A 21098-nucleotide genomic window follows, 5' to 3' on the forward strand; every position below is an offset into this window, starting at 1 on the left:
TAATATAGAGTAATAAAGTTATATAGAACTATAAGATCGAATTATATCTATATCTAAGTTAAAACATCGAATTCTACTAAGAAGTTTATAGATAAAAAGCGTCTTTTAAGTATATCGAAGATTCTTTCTATAATATTTCGTAGCTGAGAGTATCGTAGATTAAAGAGTTCCTTTATATTCTCGAGCTTCTTTTTAGCTCCTTTTTATTCTTTTAAATAATATCGTATTCTTATATATAATATTATTAGAAAGTTATAATTAGAATATTTAATATCGACGAGATAGTATTTATTCTTCGAAATCGTAAATTCTTAATTAAAGATAGCGTTCTATAGTATCTTAATATTATAGACGAATTCTTTCTATTCTAAAAGCATATAGTAAAATAATATATTAAAATCACACATAGCTAGAATATTCTAACTAAGTTCCCTCTTTCTATTTCGCCATAGTATATACTCTTCTACTAGCATATATATATTAATATATATTCCATTAAGTGTTCTCAGGTAATCGTCGAAATAGAATGTAAATTTAAGGTTTAAGAGGATTTTAAAAGGGGTTAGATAAGGCGCTTTAGATAATTATATTATATATCTATAAAGAATAATAAGAGCGTTAGATATCTTATAAAAATATCGAGATATAGTACTAGTAGAGTGTTAAAATCGATTATTAATTCTATTATTACTAAGATTATAGCCTACGAAATATATAAATATAGCGAGTTTCTTCGTTATATTAATAATCTTAGACGGAGCTAGCTAAGTATAATTAAATAACTAGCTCTCTAGCTAATTAAGAGTATACGATAGTATATAAAAGACGCTTTATATTATAGTAGAATAATTAATAAGAAGCTCTTTTATATAGGTATAATTAGAAAGAATAAACGCTCTTCGTTTTTACTTATTAAAATAAGAAGAATAGTACTAAGAGATAGTAAGAATAACTTTTAAAACTTATTCTTCACAGTCTAAGTTATTTATACTTGATATTCTTAAGAAAAAGAGAATAATATATATATATCGGTTATAGATATTTACTATTCTTGACGTTCTTAGCCTTATTTTAGCTGAAAACAACCCTTAAGAGTTATTTTCAGATATTTCCGAGCCTGTTTTCGCTTAATAAGCGAAAATATGTGAAAATATGATTATAGAACGATACTCTGTATATATTTAACGCTAAGCTGAAAATTAGTGGAAATAAGTAGGGGTTATTTCCAAAATATGTGGTTGTAGAAGGGGCTCTAAAGTAAGATACCTTAAAGTACTATATCTAAAGTACTGTATCTAAAGTACTGTATCTAAAGTACTGTATCTAAAGTACTGTATCTAAAGTACTGTATCTAAAGTACTGTATCTAAAGTACCTTATAAGTTAGAACCTACCTTACCTTACTTTACGGTAAGCACCTAAGGTAATTATAAGGTACCGAGGGGCCTAGGCATAATCCAGGCAGCAGGCTTCATCTTCCCTCGCTTCCTTAATCACCCTCAGCTTTTCCATCTTAATTTGAGCCTTTGATCTCGGCCTCAGTGGCCCGGAGATTGCCACATCAAATAATACATTTACAGAGCAATTACTCTATTCAGCTGCTGCAGCGATACTTAGACCATGTCACGCCGACAAAGCAACCCAAGAGCGAAAGAAGCAAATCTGCAAATGTTCAAATCGAAGGCTCAAACAAAGTCGACAAGGTCCTGCCACTCTGCAATGAAGCCTGGATCAAACCCATACACCCACGCCGGCTGTCCCGACTTGATCATTGGGGCTGGTGCTTTGAACTCCTTCTTTGCGCTCGACGAAGATCTCGGAGCCTGATCGCGCTCATCGCTGTCTCTCGGCCTCTTCGGTACCGGCGCAGAGTGGGATAGATCTTCCGCTTGAACACTGACCGCTGCTTTGCGCTTTTGCCGTAGTTCCCCAACCTTTTCAGCGCTGTCTGTTGCGGAGAACAGCTCGGACGTGCCTGAGCTCTCCGTTTTGAATGCAGGACGGTGGTCGAGCTTAGGAGTAGGTTCGTCTGGAGGTGGCGACCAATGCGGGAAAGCTTCTGCTTGGGAACTCGTCCGAAGGGTCGCTGCTTGGACTTGCGACTTTTCCTCCTGCATGGTTACCGAGTCGCTCAGTCCCACCATGGCCGCTTCAAGGTCGGATTCATCGTCATTGGACTGCGACGGATCGAAACCTTCCAGCAAATCATTGTCTGGGTAATTGCCGGTAGCCGCATCATTCTGGCGGATGAGAGTAGAAGGGAACGTGAGACCATCAGGCCAGCTGCTATTATAATCTGTTGATGTATGCTCGGGAAGAGGGTCGGGGTCTCCCGCTGGCTCTCTTAAAAGGGCAGATGGAGAAGGGAGGTCCCCCATACAATCCGCGTCGTAGTCAGTTGACGGTTTGTCGCTCGATATTTCAGCGCCAGCATCTTTGGTGAGGAACGAAATATGTGGCGTTCCCCCTTTCGTATAATCAAAGGATGGCTGCTTCTTCATCACCACCGACGCGGTCCTTCCTTTAGTCACATTTTCGTGCAGACGATTCAGGCTCCCGAATCCTTTGAACGGCATTTTCTCACAGCCCCCCAATGTCTGGCGGCTTGCAAGATCGACTGTCTCAGTCTCCGCCTTCTGTTCTGTTGCGGGTACACTAGGAGCTGCAGAACTGTTCGCGGTGGCCACACGTCCATTCTTACCTTTATGACCTGAGAGGTGGGACGGATCGACTAAGGTTGCCGCAGATATGAAAGAACTTTTGGGGGCCTTAGGTGCTTTGTCGACTCCTTCTCGACAGCACATATGCTTGCAACTAGGAAAGCCATCAACTTGGTAATCAGCGTCAGCATGAGATTACTCACGCTGTCTTGTCTTTGCACTTGTGATTACAGGCCCACTTCCCATTTCCAAGCCTCTCTGGTTTCCAAACAATTTGCTCGGTCTCAGGAGCCTTGCTTTCTCGTACCCTTGGCTCAAGCTTCCTCTCCTTCGATCTAGGATCGAACTCATCGATGTGACTAAAGTCCGTCTCTTTGACTGGATGCATCATCAGTATTTGGACACTAATAAAGGTAGAAGAAGCTAATTTTACCGGCATTCATGACTTCCTGATCCTTGAAATCATCATCACCGAATTCATCATCTTCCAAAGTCTCTGGACTTGTGTGGAACGTGCTTGTAGAGATATTGCCACCAGGCCTAGTGTCCTTTTTCGGGTATGTGAGTCCCTGGGCTTGTTTCTGTGGAGATGGCGGAGGGAATAGATACGCTGGCAACTCATGCTTGAGTTCTGCCGATCGCGTGGTGCCAGCTGTGGTCTGATAAGCACAAAATTAGACGTGGGATCTGTCAGTGACACCTACCAATCCCGTCGCACATGACATAGCACCTAATACACTGTGTGTGATTGAGCAATTCGGCAGACATGAGTATGTCTTGGGCATTGTTGAGTTTTTTCGCACTCCCGAGCGTTAGCATAAAATATGGGACAAGCTCGGTAAGATCTTCACCTGATGCGTCGGAAATCCACCAGCAAGCCGTCAGATCTTTCGGTTAGCAAGCAGATGTATATAGGCCTGCGATGAAAGAACATGGGAACTGTGTCGTTCATGAAACCGCACTCAGCCTGGATCTTGATAGTGACTGGCCGTCCTCGCGTGGAATCCTGAATCATGTTCAGTAGCTGCCCTCCTTTGGGAGAGGATGTGCGCTTCACCTTGCCCATCATTTTCACGGACACTCGAAGCTTCGGGAAGTCCCTTAGGTTCGCTAGTAATTTGTTACCAAATGGTGGGTTCTTGCTCATGAGCATCTCGATCCGGTGTGGCTCAGCAGCTTCTAAAGCCTCAATGCTATTGATTCCCCCAATCGCGAGTTTTCGGATAGCCACTAGACCAATTTGCGCTATCTGTTTCATCTGATAGGGCGAGTTATCCCAGACTCTAGCACCAAAGCTCCTAGCGAGTTCCAAAGCATGTCGTACAGTGACGGCGTCCTGGAGGTGTATATGGCAGTCGATCACACAACATATCAATCGATGACTGGCGGAGAACAGACTCGCCTTGTCTTGAACGAATTGTCTCTTATGCTTGACATATTGCTCGTCCGTAGGAAAGTCGACTCCGCCAAGTTCAGATTGAATTATGAGACTCCTCTTGTGCGCGTGCATAGCAAGGTCGACTTTGATAGGGAATTTGATGCCGTGCGCGCGGTTGATCTCTTTGAACAGCTTCTTCTCATTCACTCGAAGACGTATATTACGGAACTCCTCTGCTTGAACAATGGCATAGAGCTCGAGTCATCAGCACCACTTAGTCAGGACTGGGGATCGAACTCACAATGTCCGACATTTTGGACCGAGGCTGTAGACGCATGAACACCTGCATGGTCTCGAACTTGACGTAATATCGGGCCATCGCGTCCCCAAACTCCGTAGCTTTGAGTCTTTCACCAGAATTGACCAACTGGGTGTCCTTCAGAAGCCCAAGATCTCTCCTGCATATACGCTCGATTCTGTTGTCAAGACTTTGTGCCACTGCGTCACCGTCGAGCTTATAGTGCTCGGGTTTTAATCCAAGACGAACATATAGGAAAGTCCCCGCAAGCCATCTCTTCGCAGTGTAGAGATCGTAGACAGTACCAAGTCCTATCTCTGCATTTAGATGATCAATTAAATTAAGGTGAAGACAGCTTTCCAACAACTCTTCACCTGACACGAGTTTTTCGTACTTGTTAACCTTCTCTTGTTTTGTGATAATCACTGCGACAGCAGTCGAGTCGAACTGGGGACGCCCAGCACGTCCAAGCATTTGCATAATTTCCAGATCCGCATACTCCTTCATACCGTCATCCTGGTAGCTCACAGTATTCTTAATGATGACCATGTGGCAAGGCAGGTTGACTCCTACTGCCAACGTGGATGTACAGCAGATGACATTTATCTGTCCCTCGAGAAATCCTTTCTCGACTGTGTGCCTGTCGGGACCTTCAAGGCCAGCATGATGGAACGCAACACCAGAGGTCAGGGTGTTTTTCAGCTCGGGGTCCTGCACGATGAGTCTTTGCGTGGGGCCCTCCCAATGGCGGTCTCGCGATCCCTTACTGGCCCACACATTGGCGAGCAGCCTCGCAGTATTCATAGCAGATTTCCTGGTGATGCAGAAGACCATAATTGGTTTCTTATGGGAATATTTCGCGATGATATCTGGTATTTTCGGATCGCACGCGCTCTCGAAGCCGAAGTCGTTGCCTCTATATGATATTCCCACAACGTGTTTCTGTAGTCTGACAGGCCTGAACTCCTCTCCAAACTTCTCGCGTATCGCAGGTAGATGCTGAGATGTATGATTTTTACCAAGCCATGTTGCAATGTCTTCAGAATTAGGAACTGTAGCGCTCAAAGCTACGAATCGAACGATGGAACCCACAGACTTCATCCGAGAAACCACAGCCTCTAATGTAGCACCTCTGGAGTCTTTGAGTATGTGAACCTCGTCGATGAGGAAAAGCTTGACCATTCGCATTAGCCTTGCATGGTCTTTCCATTTTCTTGTCATGCTATCCCATTTCTCTGGAGTCGTGATGACAATGCTCGCGCTCTGCACGTTTCGCAGCTGTCCCTGATCGGTATCACCAGTCAACTCAGCACACTTCATATCCAACGCAACGAATTTTGCCTGCCAATCCCTTTGCCTCTCGGAACAGAGTGACTTCGTAGGCGCCATGTACACAATCTTGTATTGATCGGTCTTGAAGCCGTGGATTAGGCGGCAGATAGCCATCTCCAATATAGCCGTCTTCCCGCCACCTGTTGGTGCAGAGACGACGAGGTTATCATCGGACTTGTAAGCAGTAGGAAAGCACTTGGATTGAATGGCGTTGAAGAGGGGATAACGGAACACAGAACGAAGACGATCCGGCATTTCATTCAAAGAGACAAGTGGGATGCCTTGAACGATTGGCTGGGAATGATCAGGTTCGATCTGAGAATTGAGCCGTCGTTGATACGACGGAGGTGAAGGTACTGTAGAAAGATTGTTGTCATGGCAAATGTCAGAATTGTGAGGACGATATTCATTGACAATCCCCTCTTCGGGATCCCTCACAGATGATACAACAACTGGTCGAGGATCCCGGGAAGAAGCAAGAGTATTACGAGGATTGTCACACTGAGCTTCGTGGTGGATTCGCCGCTGAGTGGCTACGAAAGATGGACTTGATGGAAGCGCGTCCGAGGGAGGTGAGCTCTCACGAATCCGAGCAGGTGGAGTATGTGCATATCGAGCTGTGGTCATTGTAAGACTTGGAATGCCAAGGGACAGAGCATTGGGCTAACCTAGTCGTAACTGAACCTCGGGTGGAGAGAGCCCAGGCAGAGCTAGTGACTGTCAGCAACGAATCATAAGCAAGCCTGGGCGAGACCGACCGCGTCGCCGTTCTTGAGCCTTTGGTTGCTGCAATACATTCACAGGCGGATGCGGTGCTGTGTGGCCAGGTAACGAGAGACGTCCAGCTGGTAGCATTCTCATGCTACTGTTCGCCTGCCAGTACGAATGAGGTTGAGGCTCGGCTAGAAGGGCTCGATCTAGGCAGTAATCAGCGGTTCTTCTTTCGGTTCCCAGGGTTGAGCAGCTACCATATGCATCAAGGCCAGTGTCGGTGTTACTGCTGTGAAAGTAGGCATCTGAAGGTCTCGAAGCCTGGGCTCCATGGAGCAGCTGCTGTTCATAGACGGGGGCTAAAGCATGCCTTGGCACTAAAGAACGTTCTGCTTGAGTTTGGTAGGACTTTGAGATAGGTCTCGAATATGGGGGAGGTGGCTGTTTAGTTTCAGAATTTCCATAGTTGCTACTGATGTCTTGCAGGAGAGCTTGAATATCTGGTTGGTAGCCCTCCATGCTGTGCTTAATTAGCAATTAAGATGAGTGGGACTTTCAAATGATAAGAGATAAATTACGGTACTCATTGTTTGCACCATCTTAACTGGTGGAGGGGAAGCGATTGCCAAGAGATGGGGGAGACGCACTTATTGTACAGTAATGACTAGCGTAAATTTACCAAGTCAAAGCGATAGAAGTACCACATTGAAACTGTTCTTTGAGAAAGAGTCTCATCGTTCTTATGAGATATGACTTGATTTCCAAGAGCAGTACCTCATTGTCTTGCGAAGTTTTTGAACGCCACGGACCAGTTTTGCATACCGACCCCCCGCCCGCCGGTTCTAATGACCACAGCGAGTAATTGTGGAACAAGCGACGATGGAGACTATCATTTGATCCCCAGGAGTCAGGACACATATACACATAGAGCTATGCAGCCTCGTAATGCGACCTCAGAAAGCCATCCACGTCATGATGGGTACTTCCAGAAACGCCCGGTGATGAGAACGTACAATTCAGAGCGATTAGCCTATTCATCTCGATCTTTGGCGCCGAAATACGCTCTTGCAGATCCGACTCTCGAATGGTGACCCAAAGGCGAACCGGGCCGTGACGACGACAACCCCTCGCTGCTTTTCAATGGAGTTGTGGGCAACCTGAGCGGTGGTTCATTCTCTCTTGACTTTTGCTCATCGATGGTTGTTTTCTCGTAGCTGTGTATTTGTATCGGAGGTGGAGGTGGCGCTCGCTCGTAGACGCTATTATATAAGTAGGTTGCAAATACGACTATGGAGGTGCCAATGAGGAACTATGCATCGGAGGTTAGCTGATGTTCATACCACCACCCACTGATGCTTGGTGACGGTGAAAGCTTACATTTGCAGTGACAGCGAATTCAAAGAACCAAACGCTGGCACACAAGCTGATCAAGATGCTGATGCTCATTGCAAAGCTCTTGGCGATGTTATCCGCGTATTTGACACAAAGCGAGACCAAGATGCCTCCCAATGACTGAAAGGCGATGGTGATCCATACGAACCAATTATAGCCAACGAAAAAGCCATGATGGGCGATCTCCTCTCCGTCCACGAACATCACTCCAATGAATAGAGCTGGGAATAGCGAGTAAAATGCTAACTGCACGTTCCGAATCCACAGAGAAGCTGGCGTGTTTGAATCTTTCAGGATCTTCTCAAAGTAAACAGAAGCCCCAGCAGAAACAATACAGCCTGAAATTGCAGCCGCAAGTCCAAGTATCGCGTTCATTTGCGGATTGATCAGTCCTTCATCTTCCTGTATGCCCTCATAAGTTGCGGATCGTTTGTGCAAAGGAGCTGCCGCCGAGCCTCCAATGTGCCTCCAACTGTGCAAAGACCTAGAGAAATAAAATCTGGATCGCGGAGCCTCGAACGGCGCCAATGCAGGGTCACTTGCGGGTATCTGCACGATGGCGACGCCCACCATCAGGAGTGCGAGAGCCAACCATTGCCGTGGGAACAGAGTTCGCTTCAGCAATAAGACGCTGAATATCGCGGTTGGGAGAATCTTGAATTGGTACGTGACCTGGAAGGTTGCAGAGTCCAGATTTGATATCGCTATGTACTGCAAGGAATTCTGTAGAACATAAAGGCTAGCAGGAACTGCCAGCTTCCAACTGTCTCCTGTGAAAACTGCGCTTGTTACGCCGCTGAACAGGCTGGTGGCAGGCAGGGAAGGCGAAATGGTGCGTGATATATCGTAGAGGGCAAAGGTGAGGCATACAGTTAGCTTGATAACTTCATTCATGAACACTGCCGTGGATGTAAGATATCTTTGGCCGGCTATTAGTGGCATGATGCGTGAGTAATGTAGAAGCTAAATAGGCAGTCAGAGCAGAAATTGCCGGAAATCAGTTGTGAGCGACATACTAAGATAAGTGCGGAATTCTGGATAGTGAGCTTTGCAACGTTGTCAGTATACTCCCATTGTCTTCAAATGGTTGCTGCTTGCCCACCGTAACCAAAGAGACCTGCTTCATGGGGAAGCCGAGCCACGTGGCCTCGTACTGACGTCGGGGCATCGCCCCCAGGCCCATACTAGATATAGTCCTTGTGCTTTGCTACCGCTCGTCTGCAGATATCAAGACCGTGGCAGCTTTCTCGGCAGTCCTGGTGGTCCTGTCGATCCAATTGTGGGCCTGTTCCAACTCTTCTTAGATGACCACCAAATAGCGAGAATGGGTAGGGGGGAACTTGTTTTAGGTTGGTCTGATAGTGTGAAGGAACGTCTGATCTGTAGTAAAGGAATGTGATGTTATGGACTGCTTGATTCATATATCCAAATGTGAGATTTCCCCAACGGCCGAGGGGGCGCATCGTGGAAAGGACTCAGCCCTACATCAATGCCCTAGGCGGAGAGCTTTTCTCCATGTTTGATGATGGAAATCTTCAGTTCAGGGTCAATCATTACTTTACAGAAGCGCGAGAGCTGTCAAATGCTCTTGGAAGATCTAGCTCTGCAACAAATGATCTTGGGTTTTAAAGCAACCGGTATCTGACAGCACTCTTTCCTTTCTCAAGGCTTGTCCATTTCATACGCCAAACATCCTGTGGCTTCAAGAATCTTCCAGCATTGAGCGCTCGTTCTAAGCCCTAGTGACTCACTCTCCTGTCTCAGTGTCTTTCTATCCATTGCCCATTTTAGTACAGATTGCTGCTGAGATACACTCATGATACCTTCAGCTCCCGCAGCCAGCCCAAGGATCCGCCTCCAAATATACTCCGGAAGCCCACAGGGAAGCTTTGTGCGATAAATTGCTGTCTCCGTAAGTAGCGGGGCCGAGACGACCGGAATCCTGGGAGTCAATGGAGTTAGTGGAATGACAATTGGTGTAGAGGGAAGACAGCCGCTCTTCTTGGGGAATTGTGTAGTCCAGGGTGTGATTGGCTGGTTAGGATCCCGTTGTAATGTCAGCGGCGTCAACGGTTTGAGTGTCTTGGGAGTAATCCCGGGGACTTTGAGTGTCCTGACGATTGGAGTCTTAGTTTTCGGCGCCGGTGGTCGAGGCAGTGGTTCGTTTCTCGTCTGTGGCCGGATTTCCCGGCCCAAAGAAAGCATCTTAAACGCTGCTCGCCAGAGATCGTTGCTTTGGGGTCCAGCGTGTTGCAGCGTGGTTCCTTGTATCCTACTTCTCGCTCTATCAAGCTCGCTTCCCATAAGACCATCCTGTCCTGCTTGGTCAGAAAGCCCTGTTGAGGCAGTATTACGACATCGTCTGTCGTATGCACCAGCCCCGAGTCCGGGGTGAGACCCAGATGCCCGTTTCAACATGTTGGTGGACATGATTGGAGTCTTGGGGAACTCAGGGGAATCGTCCGTCAAACAGTCTGAATAGCCATCCCGCATTACTTCCGCAAGCTCTAACACTTTGTGACCTGCACTGCCAAGTAGTGGATTTGGGAGATAGATGATGCCTCGACATTGTGACTGATCGTAAGATAATAATTGCTGTGCGGAAGCACCAGCCTTTGCGTGAGGGACTCGAGTCAGGAGTCTTTTGGGGACGTGGTGAATTGCAAGTATGTAAGAAAGGTGCAATGCGCCAGCTTCTGTCATTTCGCTGTTAGACAGCACAATATAGGGGACAGATCTGAGTCCCCGAGTGGTAGCGTATGTGAGTGGCGATTCTAGTTGGGAAGGAGGAAGACCAGCCTTTTGGGGGAATTTCGAACCTGAACAGAAAGTCAACCAGCTCTGCCAACTACGAGGCCGTTGACAAACCATGTCCTGAGCCTTTATGTCCGTCAGACTTCGGGCTGTTGTCCTCGTCGCTTCCCCAATCGTCTGGATCCGAGACAACACGCATTCTTCTCATTCCTCGCCCAAGCCCAGCAATATCCGTAGACGTTCTTCGTTCTTTACTCTGAATTTGCTCAAGGTCTGCAGGGAGCACTAGATCCACGGCCTCTTGCTTTGCGTAGACTCTAATCATCACCTCGAAAACCCTAGGCCCCCATGCATTGCGGCTGAGGTCTATTCTCCGAAGAAGGCAGCAAGAGCTGAAAGACATTAGAAAATCTTCCCAAATCGCAACCTCGGCTTCTGTGTTGATGGTGATGCTGTTTCCAGAAAGGTCCAAGTCTCTTAGGTCGTTGCTTGCCAATCTGATAATGGGGGATAGAGCCTGGAGTGACGTGGCACTCAGCCGATTGTTTGTCAAGCAAAGCTCCTCCAGCCGGACTATTCTGCCTTGGTCGCCGTCATAGTTCAGGGACTCTACTAATGCCGACGCTACTTCAGCAAAACCTTCATCAGTCAAGCCTTTTCCAGAGACATCAAGCTCGACAACTGGGTCTCTGAAAGCCGCCTTTGACCCAGCACTTGGTGGAATCCGTTTGACCTAATGAAGCATTAGCCTAGTCAGGTCCAGCTGCACAGTTCCGCAAGCGTGGAGTCCGAAGGGCAATACCAGGTCTCTCGATATCGCCGTTCCAAGCTTCAACCCCTCGATCTTCCGCTGTGACAATAGGTATCAGTCTTGTATCTACAGTGAAGCTGCATTATTGCTTACATTGATGTAAGTGAGTCTGCCCATTATGCGACAGACGAGTGGCTCTGTCGCAGAAACCTGTTTGTTGTGAGGATGTGCTCAGTCTTGAGAATGTTTGTCCAAGGCGAAGTGTTATATTGAAGTGCTGGCCCAAAGAGGCAGGGTGCAGGTATTCACAAGAAACGGAAGGCGTGGGTGCCTACGCGAAATGTTTAGAGCAGGCAAACTCTGTCCTCCAACAACACTTGACTAGAATTGTGAATCGGCTGGATGTCTTGCGTATTGATGTAGCTTTCAATGCAAAGTCATTTCTGTCGAAGGAACTGTTACTCTGGCGTGGCCCATTCCTCGCAAGACTTGAATCACACCAAGTAATCAATGGAAAATGTGGTTTGATGGGATTTAGAGAGATGTGGATGGGTGACACAAGGTCTCGGGAATTCTGGATCTTTGGATTACCTGGTCGGAAAGGCATGTTACAGCACTTTTCCCGCATTGCACGAACATTACTTGCTCTTAGCCCAATCATGACATGATTTGCCTGGAAGCCTTATGATAGTGAACATAGGAGTCCAATTCACAACACGTCGTGGCACATGTAATGTTTGTCGCCACTGGCTTCATGTGTGTGCATACACGAAGACTGGTAATTGTACGCAATGACGAGTGCATCAGCCACCTCTTAGCACTCTATTGGTGGAGGATAGTGGTAATGTATACGCAGCAAGGAAACGGAAGAGGAAGCTACTCCACCTGAAAAAGCCGCCCATTCTATGTGATGATGCTTTACTGTCTCCAGCATGCTGGCTTAAAGCAGCGGCTAGTAAGCTGTCATATCCATTACAAATATTCTTTCCGTTCCGTGGTCTCGATTCTGGCCCCATCTATCCACGACTACCGCACGATCGAGCTCTTGTTCAAGGCATCCAGCAGCTCAGGCCTTGGAGCCAATGCATCCTTGGCCTCTTGATACGACATCCACTGCCTTCCTCTCTTGTGCTTCTCCGGCCATTGCGTTGCCTCTTTCTCAACGCTGACCTCGTAAAACTGGAAGATCGCCTTTGGTGCATGGGCCGTAAGCTGTTCTGGCGAACGTTTGTCGGGAATTTTGCCGAGGTCGCGCTGTATCTTACACTCAATCCCAGCTTCTTCCCAAGCCTCGCGACAAGCTGCTTCTTCCGCGGTCCCTTCATCGGTCTCCCAACCACCCTTGGGGAGTACCCAGCCACCTCGACGTGCAGACTGAATGAGCAGAACCTTTTTCTTGTCGCTAGAGAGAGGGACTACACCAGCAACGAGTCGCTCGCCATGAGCGCCATACCCTGTCGAGGAAGAAATGTTAGCCAGCTGACCAGAAATTTGAACATCTACCGCAGTGTGCTTGCCTCGGAAAATTGCAAGTAGTGGGTCTATATTAGAAGTCTGAGGCTGGACTCACTTTGATTGTCCCGTCCAGTGCGAGCAGTAGAAGCAAGCTTCTGAGCCATGTTGAGAGTCTGACTGTGGCTTTGGTGATAGGTCCTGGAGAGCTTCTCGTGCGCTGTATCTGGGGTGTTGAAGCGAGAGACTGCGGTGCTAAAGTAGTGACCTTGTTTGGAGACACACTGGAGGATGACTCTGGGTACCGGAGTATGTCAATTAGGCGGTAGGGCAATTGAAGAGGCTTGGGTTAGGGAAGGAAGACAACACGAAGGTGGAGAGGTCAAGGCGGAAGGCAGTGGTTTCGGAAGCTGGAGAACAGGTTCCTTCAAACCCGTGGGGGACGGGTTTGAGGATGGAGTATTATTCTGTCGTCAGAAGGCGTCTGCATTTTTTATTTATTTGGTGGAAGTGTTAATATTATTATTGAATTTTAGAATGGAACACGGAACAATAAACGTGGGCGGGGAGATGAAGTGGAAGGGACCATCACACCAGGCACTCGCCTGGGCTGCATGTTTTTGCTCCGACATCGTCGACCCCCACATGCTATGATAGACACCAAGTAATTGCTAGTACACAATTCGTTGAATCAGCAATCCGTCTTCGCGACTCTCTCGACGCTGTCCTGCCTTAATGAGAGTAGAGTACAGCTGCGCAGATTGTAGTGCAGGCATGTGCATGCGGATGGTCTCCGTCGATTTCACGCACTCCTCTCTCCATCGTCTGCAGTTATGAATCAACTCCCTCGTAGCACCGACTCCCATCGCACAGCTTGTGGGAAAGCAAAGGTAATGCTTCAGATTGACCTATCATCACTCATTCTCGGCCGTCATGGATATTCTATGCATGGGGGCGCATCATTCTATGCAGGCCCAATATTCCGATTGGATCATCGAGGTGCATCCGCACCACCCTACTATGCTAAACGTGCTATGTAATTGCTAAATGGTCAGACCAGTCTCCGTACTTAGGACGGTAGGACTTTGAACGAATTTCGTCTAAGGACCGTGCGCGTTAATTGTGTCATGTAATAAGGTGGCATCTACGGTATTTCTATAGAACATTCGGGTTTATTCATCATAAATAATACTTCACTTTACAATAATCACACTCGAGTCCAGGGAAGCTGGCATGGTGGAAGGTTATCATACAACACTTCAAGTTTGACCCCCACCAGATTCAAGTACTTGAAGTAGAAAGTTCGGCGGCTATCTCAATTCCATACTATCCGTCCAAGTTAGAAGAACAGGCTTGTCATGCAGTCTCTCCCAGCTCCCGCCATGGAAGACTCCCTTTCCTTTCTCACTCCTACCGGTGAGCTGCCCCTGATACCACGCCACCCGAGCTCTATCAAGCCCCCGTGCAGCTTTGGCTGGCTCATATTTTCCCCCACCCTATGTCCTTCACTCTCACGTTCCTTTTCCGAACAACTGCATAATTTTATGGCTCAGCAGTGGCATGCTGATTGGGATAAAGGCTATCAGCGAAGTAGTTGCGGCTATTGCCATTCTAAACCAAAACGCACCCGTCAGCCTTCCAGTACCACGCCCGCTTTCGGCTTGCCTCTCCCTTGTCTTCGTATATCAGCCTCAGGTCCAAGCTGATTATCAGTCCTTCTTCAGGCGCTTCTGTAGGGCTCGTGTCTACTTCTCTACACCCTTCTGTCTATCAGATCTTGGTAGATCGAGGCTGGCGCCGGTATTATATCTTGATCTTCTCCGTCCTCGGCATTTTTGGAGAGTGTCTGGCTTATGCTTGACGTCTCTTAGATCTGGCACATATTACTACAAGCCTGACAATCGGCATTCGTGCTGTCCACATTACACTATTCGGTATCTTGAGATTCAGTCCTTTCCATGATATTTACTTATCAGTCATCCAGCTTAGATGCGACGGCATTTGATTCAAGAAGAGACCAACGTCAAGCGGTCAATCGATGGAACAAGTACGTAGTGGGACAAGATTACACCCATAAGGCTGCTAGATTCTGCCCAAAGAGTAGGGAGTAAGTGCCCTGATCGAAGTGCAGACGGCTTGGGAAGTCGACCAAGACAAAGATTAGGACCAGGAATTGAGGCTGAGTCTCGGCTGACGTCGTCGCGCCCCTTGACAGAGAGAAGAGGCATCGCAAAAACAACTTTGATGTCTACGAAGCTGTTCATGAGTCCGAGTATCACTGTATGCGACGGCCAATCGACACTCGGACGAAAGAGCCGATTGAACCAGCCCACGAATTTGAAGTAGCCCTAGAGCCAGACAACTTCACCGAGGAGAAGTGTGAAATGCCCCTGATTATTTTGACGTATGCTGTTCTGACAATTCCCCATACAGATACGCACTCTTTGCAAACTATCAGAAAAAGGTCCATCATGAAGGTCCTTCTGATATTTCAAAAAATGGTTTCAAGCGCTTCCTTTGCTCCGGCTTACCTCGGAGTACTCGTATTCATCATGGCAAAGCAAAGAAGATCGGCTCCTATCACCAGTGCTACCGATTAGATGGAAAATTGATTGCTCTAGGTGTACTCGATCTCCTTCCTCACTGTGTGAGCTCTGTTTATCTCATGTAGCTTGCCTAACCATAGAATACGAACTGCGGTCTTGCTCACATCAAGACAGGTACCATGAAGAGGTCAATGGATGGAATTTTGGCAAAATTTCCGCACTTCGAGAAATCTCTCTAGCGCTTGAAGGCGACTATGAGTACTACTACATGGGTCGGTACATATTATAAAGAGTTCCAAGCTCATCCCGATCGATTGACTCTTCGACTAGGCTACTACATCCATTCATGTATCAAGATGCGGTACAAAGCAACATTCCATCCAACGTACATCCTAGGTCGGTAAGTCTTCCACTAGTTCTACGTAGAAGTCTGCTTATTGTCCATCAATACTAGACCCTCAGTCAAACGTCTGGGATCCTCTGGACTCGGAGATGATGCAACGTCTTTCAACACGTAAATGGGTGTCTATGGCTGCTGAGCGGGTACTAGAAGTCTCCTCCAATTCTCTTACGATTTTCCTGCAGTCTGACCGGACAACAACCTCGAGCTTTCGAAAAGAGTTGAACATGGGTCCCAGCAAATTCAAGTTCGCCCTTGAGTACATTAATGGGCAGGACCAAAAACAGGACTCCGAGGGCGAAGAAGTATCGAATGTGTTTCACGCAGGCACGCCAGGAGCTTTGTCCTTGGAGGAGTTAGATGAGAAAGTCGACCTTGGTCAGTGGAGTTTAAAACTCGGGCAACGCCTCCTTAAGCTGAAGGTAAAGACAGCGTCATATTTGAGCGCTCTGTCATCACGAATGCTGCTAACATGTCGAACAGAACCTAGCTGGCTGGGACGAAAGTCAGACATCCGATTCGTCGTCGATTAAAGGGATCGCGGCAGAGCTAGCTGCTTGTATTGGGCCGGAATTGGTCCAAAAGACAGCGCTCCATTTTGGGTAAGAGCACATCAAAAGATTAACAGATCTGATGCCTTTCCTCTGCTATATCTTTGAATTTCAACAAGACGTGCGCAGTCTCTTCGCCAACCCATAGTAAACGCGATTGCCAGGAACCGTCTACTCATTCTGCTTGGAGCACCACCAGTGGCCACAGGACGTCCACCACTTGTCCATAGACAGCCATATGCTATTCAGCCTCCTTCCAAAAGCCATAGCCTTTGCCCGGTACGTTTGCTACGGAGCTTGTGTGGCTTCTTCGACAGCTCCAGACCTTTCCTTCGTATGTGACCTTGTCATTGAACACGTAGCTTGTATGATCCTGCCAATCTCGAACAGCTACACGCTGTTTGGGTTTGGGCTTCTTCGCACTAACACCTGCGTGCTTGTTCTTCCACATACCACCGTATCTGTAGTACAGATGATGCGGGCTTCCATCAATGACGCCACCGGAGACTTTTTTCCAGCAGTTTTTCGTGCAGACGAAGTACCATACGGATGTGTCGTCGATGTTACAACGTACCAGGACATCGTTTGGGGCGTGACAAATGTCGCAAGGCTTGCGATAAGTTGAGGGAGACTTGGAGCGGGTTTGAGCCTTTGACAGGGCACATCTGTTCTGCGAATCGACGGGGGAAATCAGATTCTCTTCAGCTACTAATGAACCCATGAATTCGAAGTCAAGGTAATCACGTAGGAAGGAATGAAGTTTTGTGCTCTGGCCCCATTGACGCGATAGTCGCCACTGCCGAATGACGCAGATCTCAAGTCGAACCAAAAAACTTCGGGCGTTGCTGTTTTCCCAAGCATTGCAAGCGTCCACTTCGCATCCACATTATGATCCAGCGAAGTCTACTTCGACAGTCACGAGCATTTTGTGCAAAGTCGCGCTACACACCTACTGCCTCACCCATAAGATCTCAAATTTCCCCATCACGTATACATCCGCTTCAGGAGAGGATAGTTGCAAGATATTATTCCTCAACAGACACGCCCAAAGATGGTGCCAGCTCCGATGCTACAGCGGCGGCGGAGGTCTCACACTCAGAGATCAAGGACAACGATCCGGTTAAAAAAGAACTCGAATCAAAGAGTAAAGAGATCATTGATTTAAAGGTCCGCCCCAAGCTGAGAAAACCCCAATGTTAATCTCCTCTCGCAACCTCACACGTCGATATGTAGGACAAGTATCTCCGCTCGGTAGCAGACTTCCGCAACCTTCAAGAACGCACAAAGCGCGACGTTCAATCAGCCCGCGACTTCGCCATCTCCCGTTTCGCTCAAGACCTGGTCGAGAGCGTCGATAACCTTGACCGAGCCCTCGGCACCGTGCCTTCAGAGAAATTGGGGCAAGCTGAGAGTAACAAAGAGCTGGTGCATCTGCATGACGGGCTGAGGATGACAGAGACAATATTGATGCAAACGCTCAAGAAGCATGGACTTGAGAGATTCGACCCGAGCGAGATTGGGGAACAATTCGATCCGAATTTGCACGAGGCTACGTTCCAAACGCCGGTGGAGGGGAAGGATAATGGGAGTGTCTTTATGACGCAACAAAAGGGCTTCATGCTGAACGGCAGAGTCATAAGGGTGAGTGTATCTGGCTTGTACTTTCTGAGGTATTGAGACTAATTCTATTGTTAGGCTGCTAAGGTTGGAGTGGTAAAAAATGGCTGAGTGACGAGACGACTTTGTGATGAGTGCCTGTCATAGGTGCAGCTCTTGTATTTATTTTCTTGCGTTGGGGCTGGGCGAAGCGCTGTACAGTTACTACTCCCCTCTATGTTGGGGGTATCCTTGCATTTCTGCCGGCATGAAGCAACACTCGAGTCATAGAGCTCGTTTTTCTCCTTCATACAGTATGCAAACACTGGCTCCGCCCATCAACCCATATTCCATGTTAACCCATGTCACCTCAGCTCAGCACCCAGTTTCTCGACAAGCTGCTTCCTCACACTGTCGTGCAGCTGGTTGACTTCTTCGTTCCGAAGCGTCCTCTCTAAGCTTCGATAGTTTATTCGATAACAAAGGCTCTTCCGCCCAGAAACAGGATGCTGGAAGTTATCGACTAGCCTCACATCTTCGACTAAGTCGCTTCCGACTTCTCGAACAACCTCCATCACGTCATTCTCGTGGAAGTCCTGGGCATTGCTCCTCATTCCACCACCGGTGCTGCTGCTGGAGCTTCGAAGCCAGAACGATACGTCCTTATAGCACTCGGGATATTTCGAAAACGGGACGAAGGTATTGACATTTTCTTTGCTCGAGAATTGATTCAAAAATCGTGGATCCTTCGACCAGAACAGTCGAATATCTGGTATTGAGAAGAGCAACATAGCGACTCGCTCCAGTCCGACACCGAACGCCCAGCCTATCTGATCTGGTACCCCAGCATTGATAAGGACGTCTTGCTTGGTGACGCCGCACCCGAGAACCTCCAACCAATCCCCTTGCCAAAAGACCTCGAGTTCCCAGGAAGGACTCGTGAATGGAAAATAAGCTTCGGTCCAGCGAGCCCTGAGGGGTTCCAGAGCATTCGCATCGACGTGCCCAGCGGCAATAGCAGCTTTCCGAGCCCTCGAAAAAAGCTCCACCACAACTCCTTCTAACGATCTTTTCAAATGGGCGGCGATAGCTTCCACTTCCTTTGGGCTGTGATGTTCTGCCTGCCGGGGATTTCTTTCCGCGTGAGTCGTCGGGTTTGGGTCTTCGATTGATAGACTGTGCTTCGGCAGCCTCTCAAAATCGGTCCTGACGGCCTTCGCCACGTCCCCTCCTGGCACTTTTCGTCGATCCCACATCCTCGCTCCCTCCATCTGGTGGAAGACAGGGTAATGGCTTCGGTCGATAGCATCTCTCCTGTATACGTCTGCGCTGATTGTAAAACCTTCACTCTTGTTACGTCGAAAGATCTCTGCTTCATGAGCACTGGTGTGCGTCCTCAATACAGTATCTTTGTTAATATAGTACGTATCAGTACGACTTCTGCCTGGGTGATCCCTAGGGAAGCCGAGGGAGTCGAAGTTTTCGGCGACTGTGACAATCGGATGAAGATCATTGTAGTGTGTATATGTTGGGGACGGAAAGTTAGATTCAATGACTTGGCGCGTTATTGATACCGGGTGTGAGGGCTGGAGCTGCAATTTGTGGGGAAGATATGAAAGGATCGAGGATGGGACGTTGGTCCAATCGTCGGTAACGTAGCATTTGCCATCGATTTCGAGACTAGGAGTTCTCGGAGCGTCTACATGGTATTAGTACTGTCTCTGTATGCTAAATTGGCCATGTTTACTTGTAGATTGATGCCTGCGCTGATAATGACTGCCACCAATCCAAATTCTTGTTTTGTACCTCAACTCGATCCCCGACCGTTCAACCCAGGCGAGCCTCACAGCTCTGCCGGTGGCTGCAAGCTTCATATCGTCCACCAGAAACCCGCCCTTGGTTAATAAGTAGAGCTAGAGAAAGACATCCGAAAATCAATTCTCTACACGCGCGGCTATCGCGGCCTAGCAGTGGCGTTCTGCATTTGCGGCGTTGCGCTGACAACCTGAAGTATGAAAAGTGATCATTCTAAGTTAAGTAGGTATTATCCTGCCATTGCTGCGCTCGGAAAGTTCGTTTCAAATTCAAATATTGAGTTCCTCCACTTCAAGACTTTCAACCAGTGTGGAGAGCATGGACTGTATTGTCTATCTAAGATAAAGCAAAAGGCCTCATGTTGTTTCTCTATCATACATGGTTCTTGACTTTTTAGTCTTTGTCTTTGACCATTCGACATAATCACCAAACAGAGGCTTCTCACAGGTTCACTTCAAAAACCAGTCATGGTCATTCGACCTACAACCTCGCGCAATCTCTCAAGACTTCTCCGCATACCCACCCAATGCCGGTCGAGCTCTCAAAGCTCTTCTGTAAACGCAGCAGAAGTATCTCATTTCAACAATCTAGCCTCGACGTGGTGGGATCCTTATGGTTCATCTCGTCTCCTTCATCAAATGAATCCTCTCCGTCATGACTTCATCTCGTCTTGCATTGAGTCACAACCAGACCCGACTTCTTCGACCAATAGGCGCTATCTCGACGTGGGCTGTGGTGGCGGCATATTCGCCGAGAGTGCTGCTCGACTTTTGTGGACAAAGAGCGTGGTGGGTGTTGACCCAAGCAGCCAAGTCATTTCAGTTGCGAAGGCTCACGCACGCCAAGACCCTCTCCTTCTTGAGCCGGGACGGCTAGAATATCAGAACAAAGCTGTCGAGGATTTGCCAATCCCTCGGATACCAGAAGAACAGTTTGATGTTGTGAGTCTATTTGAAGTCATTGAGCATATCAATCGGCCTGCACCTTTTCTAAGCTCCTGTCTACCGTTCGTCAAGCCTGGTGGATGGCTGATCCTCAGCACAATCGCGAGGACATGGACAAGTTGGTTGACGACTAACGTCGTGGCCGAGGAGGTGGTGAGGTTAGTTCCGAGGGGAACGCACGATTGGACCAAATACATCAATGAGCAGGAGTTGAGGAGATTCTTTCGCGCACAAGATGGATGGGGAAGAGACGGGGGACTGAAAAGCCAAGGGTGCATGTATATGCCCGCGGTAGGATGGAGGATGGTGCCGGGTGGGGAGAAATGGGGGAATTACTTCCTTGGTGCGCGTAAAGATCCAACGCGATCGTAACATTGCGTCTAATGAGTTGCGAATGTAATGCAGTGTATGGCTTCAATTTTTCTATTTTGGGGTATCATGGTCTCGATCCGAATCCGCAATATTTTCAAACCTGGGATCATCGATGCATTTCCAGCGCCGGACACCTTGCTAGCAAGG

At 47.9% G+C, this 21098-nt stretch overlaps 9 protein-coding genes across 9 annotated transcripts; 3 read left to right on the forward strand and 6 right to left on the reverse strand.

Moving 5' to 3' along the window:
* Positions 1 to 1684: 1684 nt before the first annotated feature.
* HO173_004065 (uncharacterized protein) lies at positions 1685 to 6897 on the reverse strand (the record flags this gene model as incomplete). The annotated part of the gene is made up of 10 exons (XM_037305989.1): positions 1685 to 2813; positions 2863 to 3037; positions 3093 to 3311; positions 3364 to 3461; positions 3511 to 3665; positions 3717 to 4292; positions 4339 to 6284; positions 6336 to 6377; positions 6426 to 6584; positions 6636 to 6897. The coding sequence occupies 10 exons, from the start codon at positions 6895 to 6897 to the stop codon at positions 1685 to 1687; spliced, it is 4761 nt and encodes a 1586-aa protein (XP_037167182.1).
* Positions 6898 to 7408: 511 nt separating this feature from the next.
* Positions 7409 to 8712, reverse strand: HO173_004066 (uncharacterized protein; the record flags this gene model as incomplete). The annotated part of the gene is made up of 2 exons (XM_037305990.1): positions 7409 to 7687; positions 7756 to 8712. The coding sequence occupies 2 exons, from the start codon at positions 8710 to 8712 to the stop codon at positions 7409 to 7411; spliced, it is 1236 nt and encodes a 411-aa protein (XP_037167183.1).
* Positions 8713 to 9432: 720 nt separating this feature from the next.
* Positions 9433 to 11452, reverse strand: HO173_004067 (uncharacterized protein; the record flags this gene model as incomplete). The annotated part of the gene is made up of 4 exons (XM_037305991.1): positions 9433 to 10589; positions 10639 to 11257; positions 11327 to 11374; positions 11429 to 11452. The coding sequence occupies 4 exons, from the start codon at positions 11450 to 11452 to the stop codon at positions 9433 to 9435; spliced, it is 1848 nt and encodes a 615-aa protein (XP_037167184.1).
* An 849-nt stretch (positions 11453 to 12301) lies between these two features.
* On the reverse strand, positions 12302 to 12894 carry HO173_004068 (uncharacterized protein; the record flags this gene model as incomplete). The annotated part of the gene is made up of 2 exons (XM_037305992.1): positions 12302 to 12729; positions 12846 to 12894. 2 exons carry the CDS (start codon positions 12892 to 12894, stop codon positions 12302 to 12304), a joined length of 477 nt encoding a protein of 158 aa, XP_037167185.1.
* Positions 12895 to 14109: 1215 nt separating this feature from the next.
* HO173_004069 (uncharacterized protein) lies at positions 14110 to 16279 on the forward strand (the record flags this gene model as incomplete). Its single annotated transcript, XM_037305993.1, has 11 exons — positions 14110 to 14143; positions 14306 to 14356; positions 14452 to 14527; positions 14599 to 14661; positions 14712 to 14834; positions 14943 to 15104; positions 15161 to 15394; positions 15448 to 15545; positions 15604 to 15669; positions 15728 to 16095; positions 16157 to 16279. 11 exons carry the CDS (start codon positions 14110 to 14112, stop codon positions 16277 to 16279), a joined length of 1398 nt encoding a protein of 465 aa, XP_037167186.1.
* A 186-nt stretch (positions 16280 to 16465) lies between these two features.
* Positions 16466 to 17085, reverse strand: HO173_004070 (uncharacterized protein; the record flags this gene model as incomplete). The annotated part of the gene is made up of 2 exons (XM_037305994.1): positions 16466 to 16894; positions 16969 to 17085. 2 exons carry the CDS (start codon positions 17083 to 17085, stop codon positions 16466 to 16468), a joined length of 546 nt encoding a protein of 181 aa, XP_037167187.1.
* Positions 17086 to 17112: 27 nt separating this feature from the next.
* On the forward strand, positions 17113 to 17952 carry HO173_004071 (uncharacterized protein; the record flags this gene model as incomplete). The annotated part of the gene is made up of 3 exons (XM_037305995.1): positions 17113 to 17391; positions 17458 to 17865; positions 17920 to 17952. The coding sequence occupies 3 exons, from the start codon at positions 17113 to 17115 to the stop codon at positions 17950 to 17952; spliced, it is 720 nt and encodes a 239-aa protein (XP_037167188.1).
* A 233-nt stretch (positions 17953 to 18185) lies between these two features.
* Positions 18186 to 19694, reverse strand: HO173_004072 (uncharacterized protein; the record flags this gene model as incomplete). The annotated part of the gene is made up of 2 exons (XM_037305996.1): positions 18186 to 19519; positions 19568 to 19694. The coding sequence occupies 2 exons, from the start codon at positions 19692 to 19694 to the stop codon at positions 18186 to 18188; spliced, it is 1461 nt and encodes a 486-aa protein (XP_037167189.1).
* Positions 19695 to 20102: 408 nt separating this feature from the next.
* On the forward strand, positions 20103 to 20951 carry HO173_004073 (uncharacterized protein; the record flags this gene model as incomplete). The annotated part of the gene is made up of 1 exon (XM_037305997.1): positions 20103 to 20951. One exon carries the CDS (start codon positions 20103 to 20105, stop codon positions 20949 to 20951), a length of 849 nt encoding a protein of 282 aa, XP_037167190.1.
* Between the last annotated feature and the right edge of the window lie 147 nt (positions 20952 to 21098).

This window comes from Letharia columbiana (assembly GCF_014066305.1).
Source record: "Letharia columbiana isolate WasteWater2 chromosome Unknown Sc0000010_s0, whole genome shotgun sequence".
In the NCBI taxonomy this organism is placed as follows: Eukaryota; Fungi; Ascomycota; class Lecanoromycetes; order Lecanorales; family Parmeliaceae; genus Letharia; species Letharia columbiana.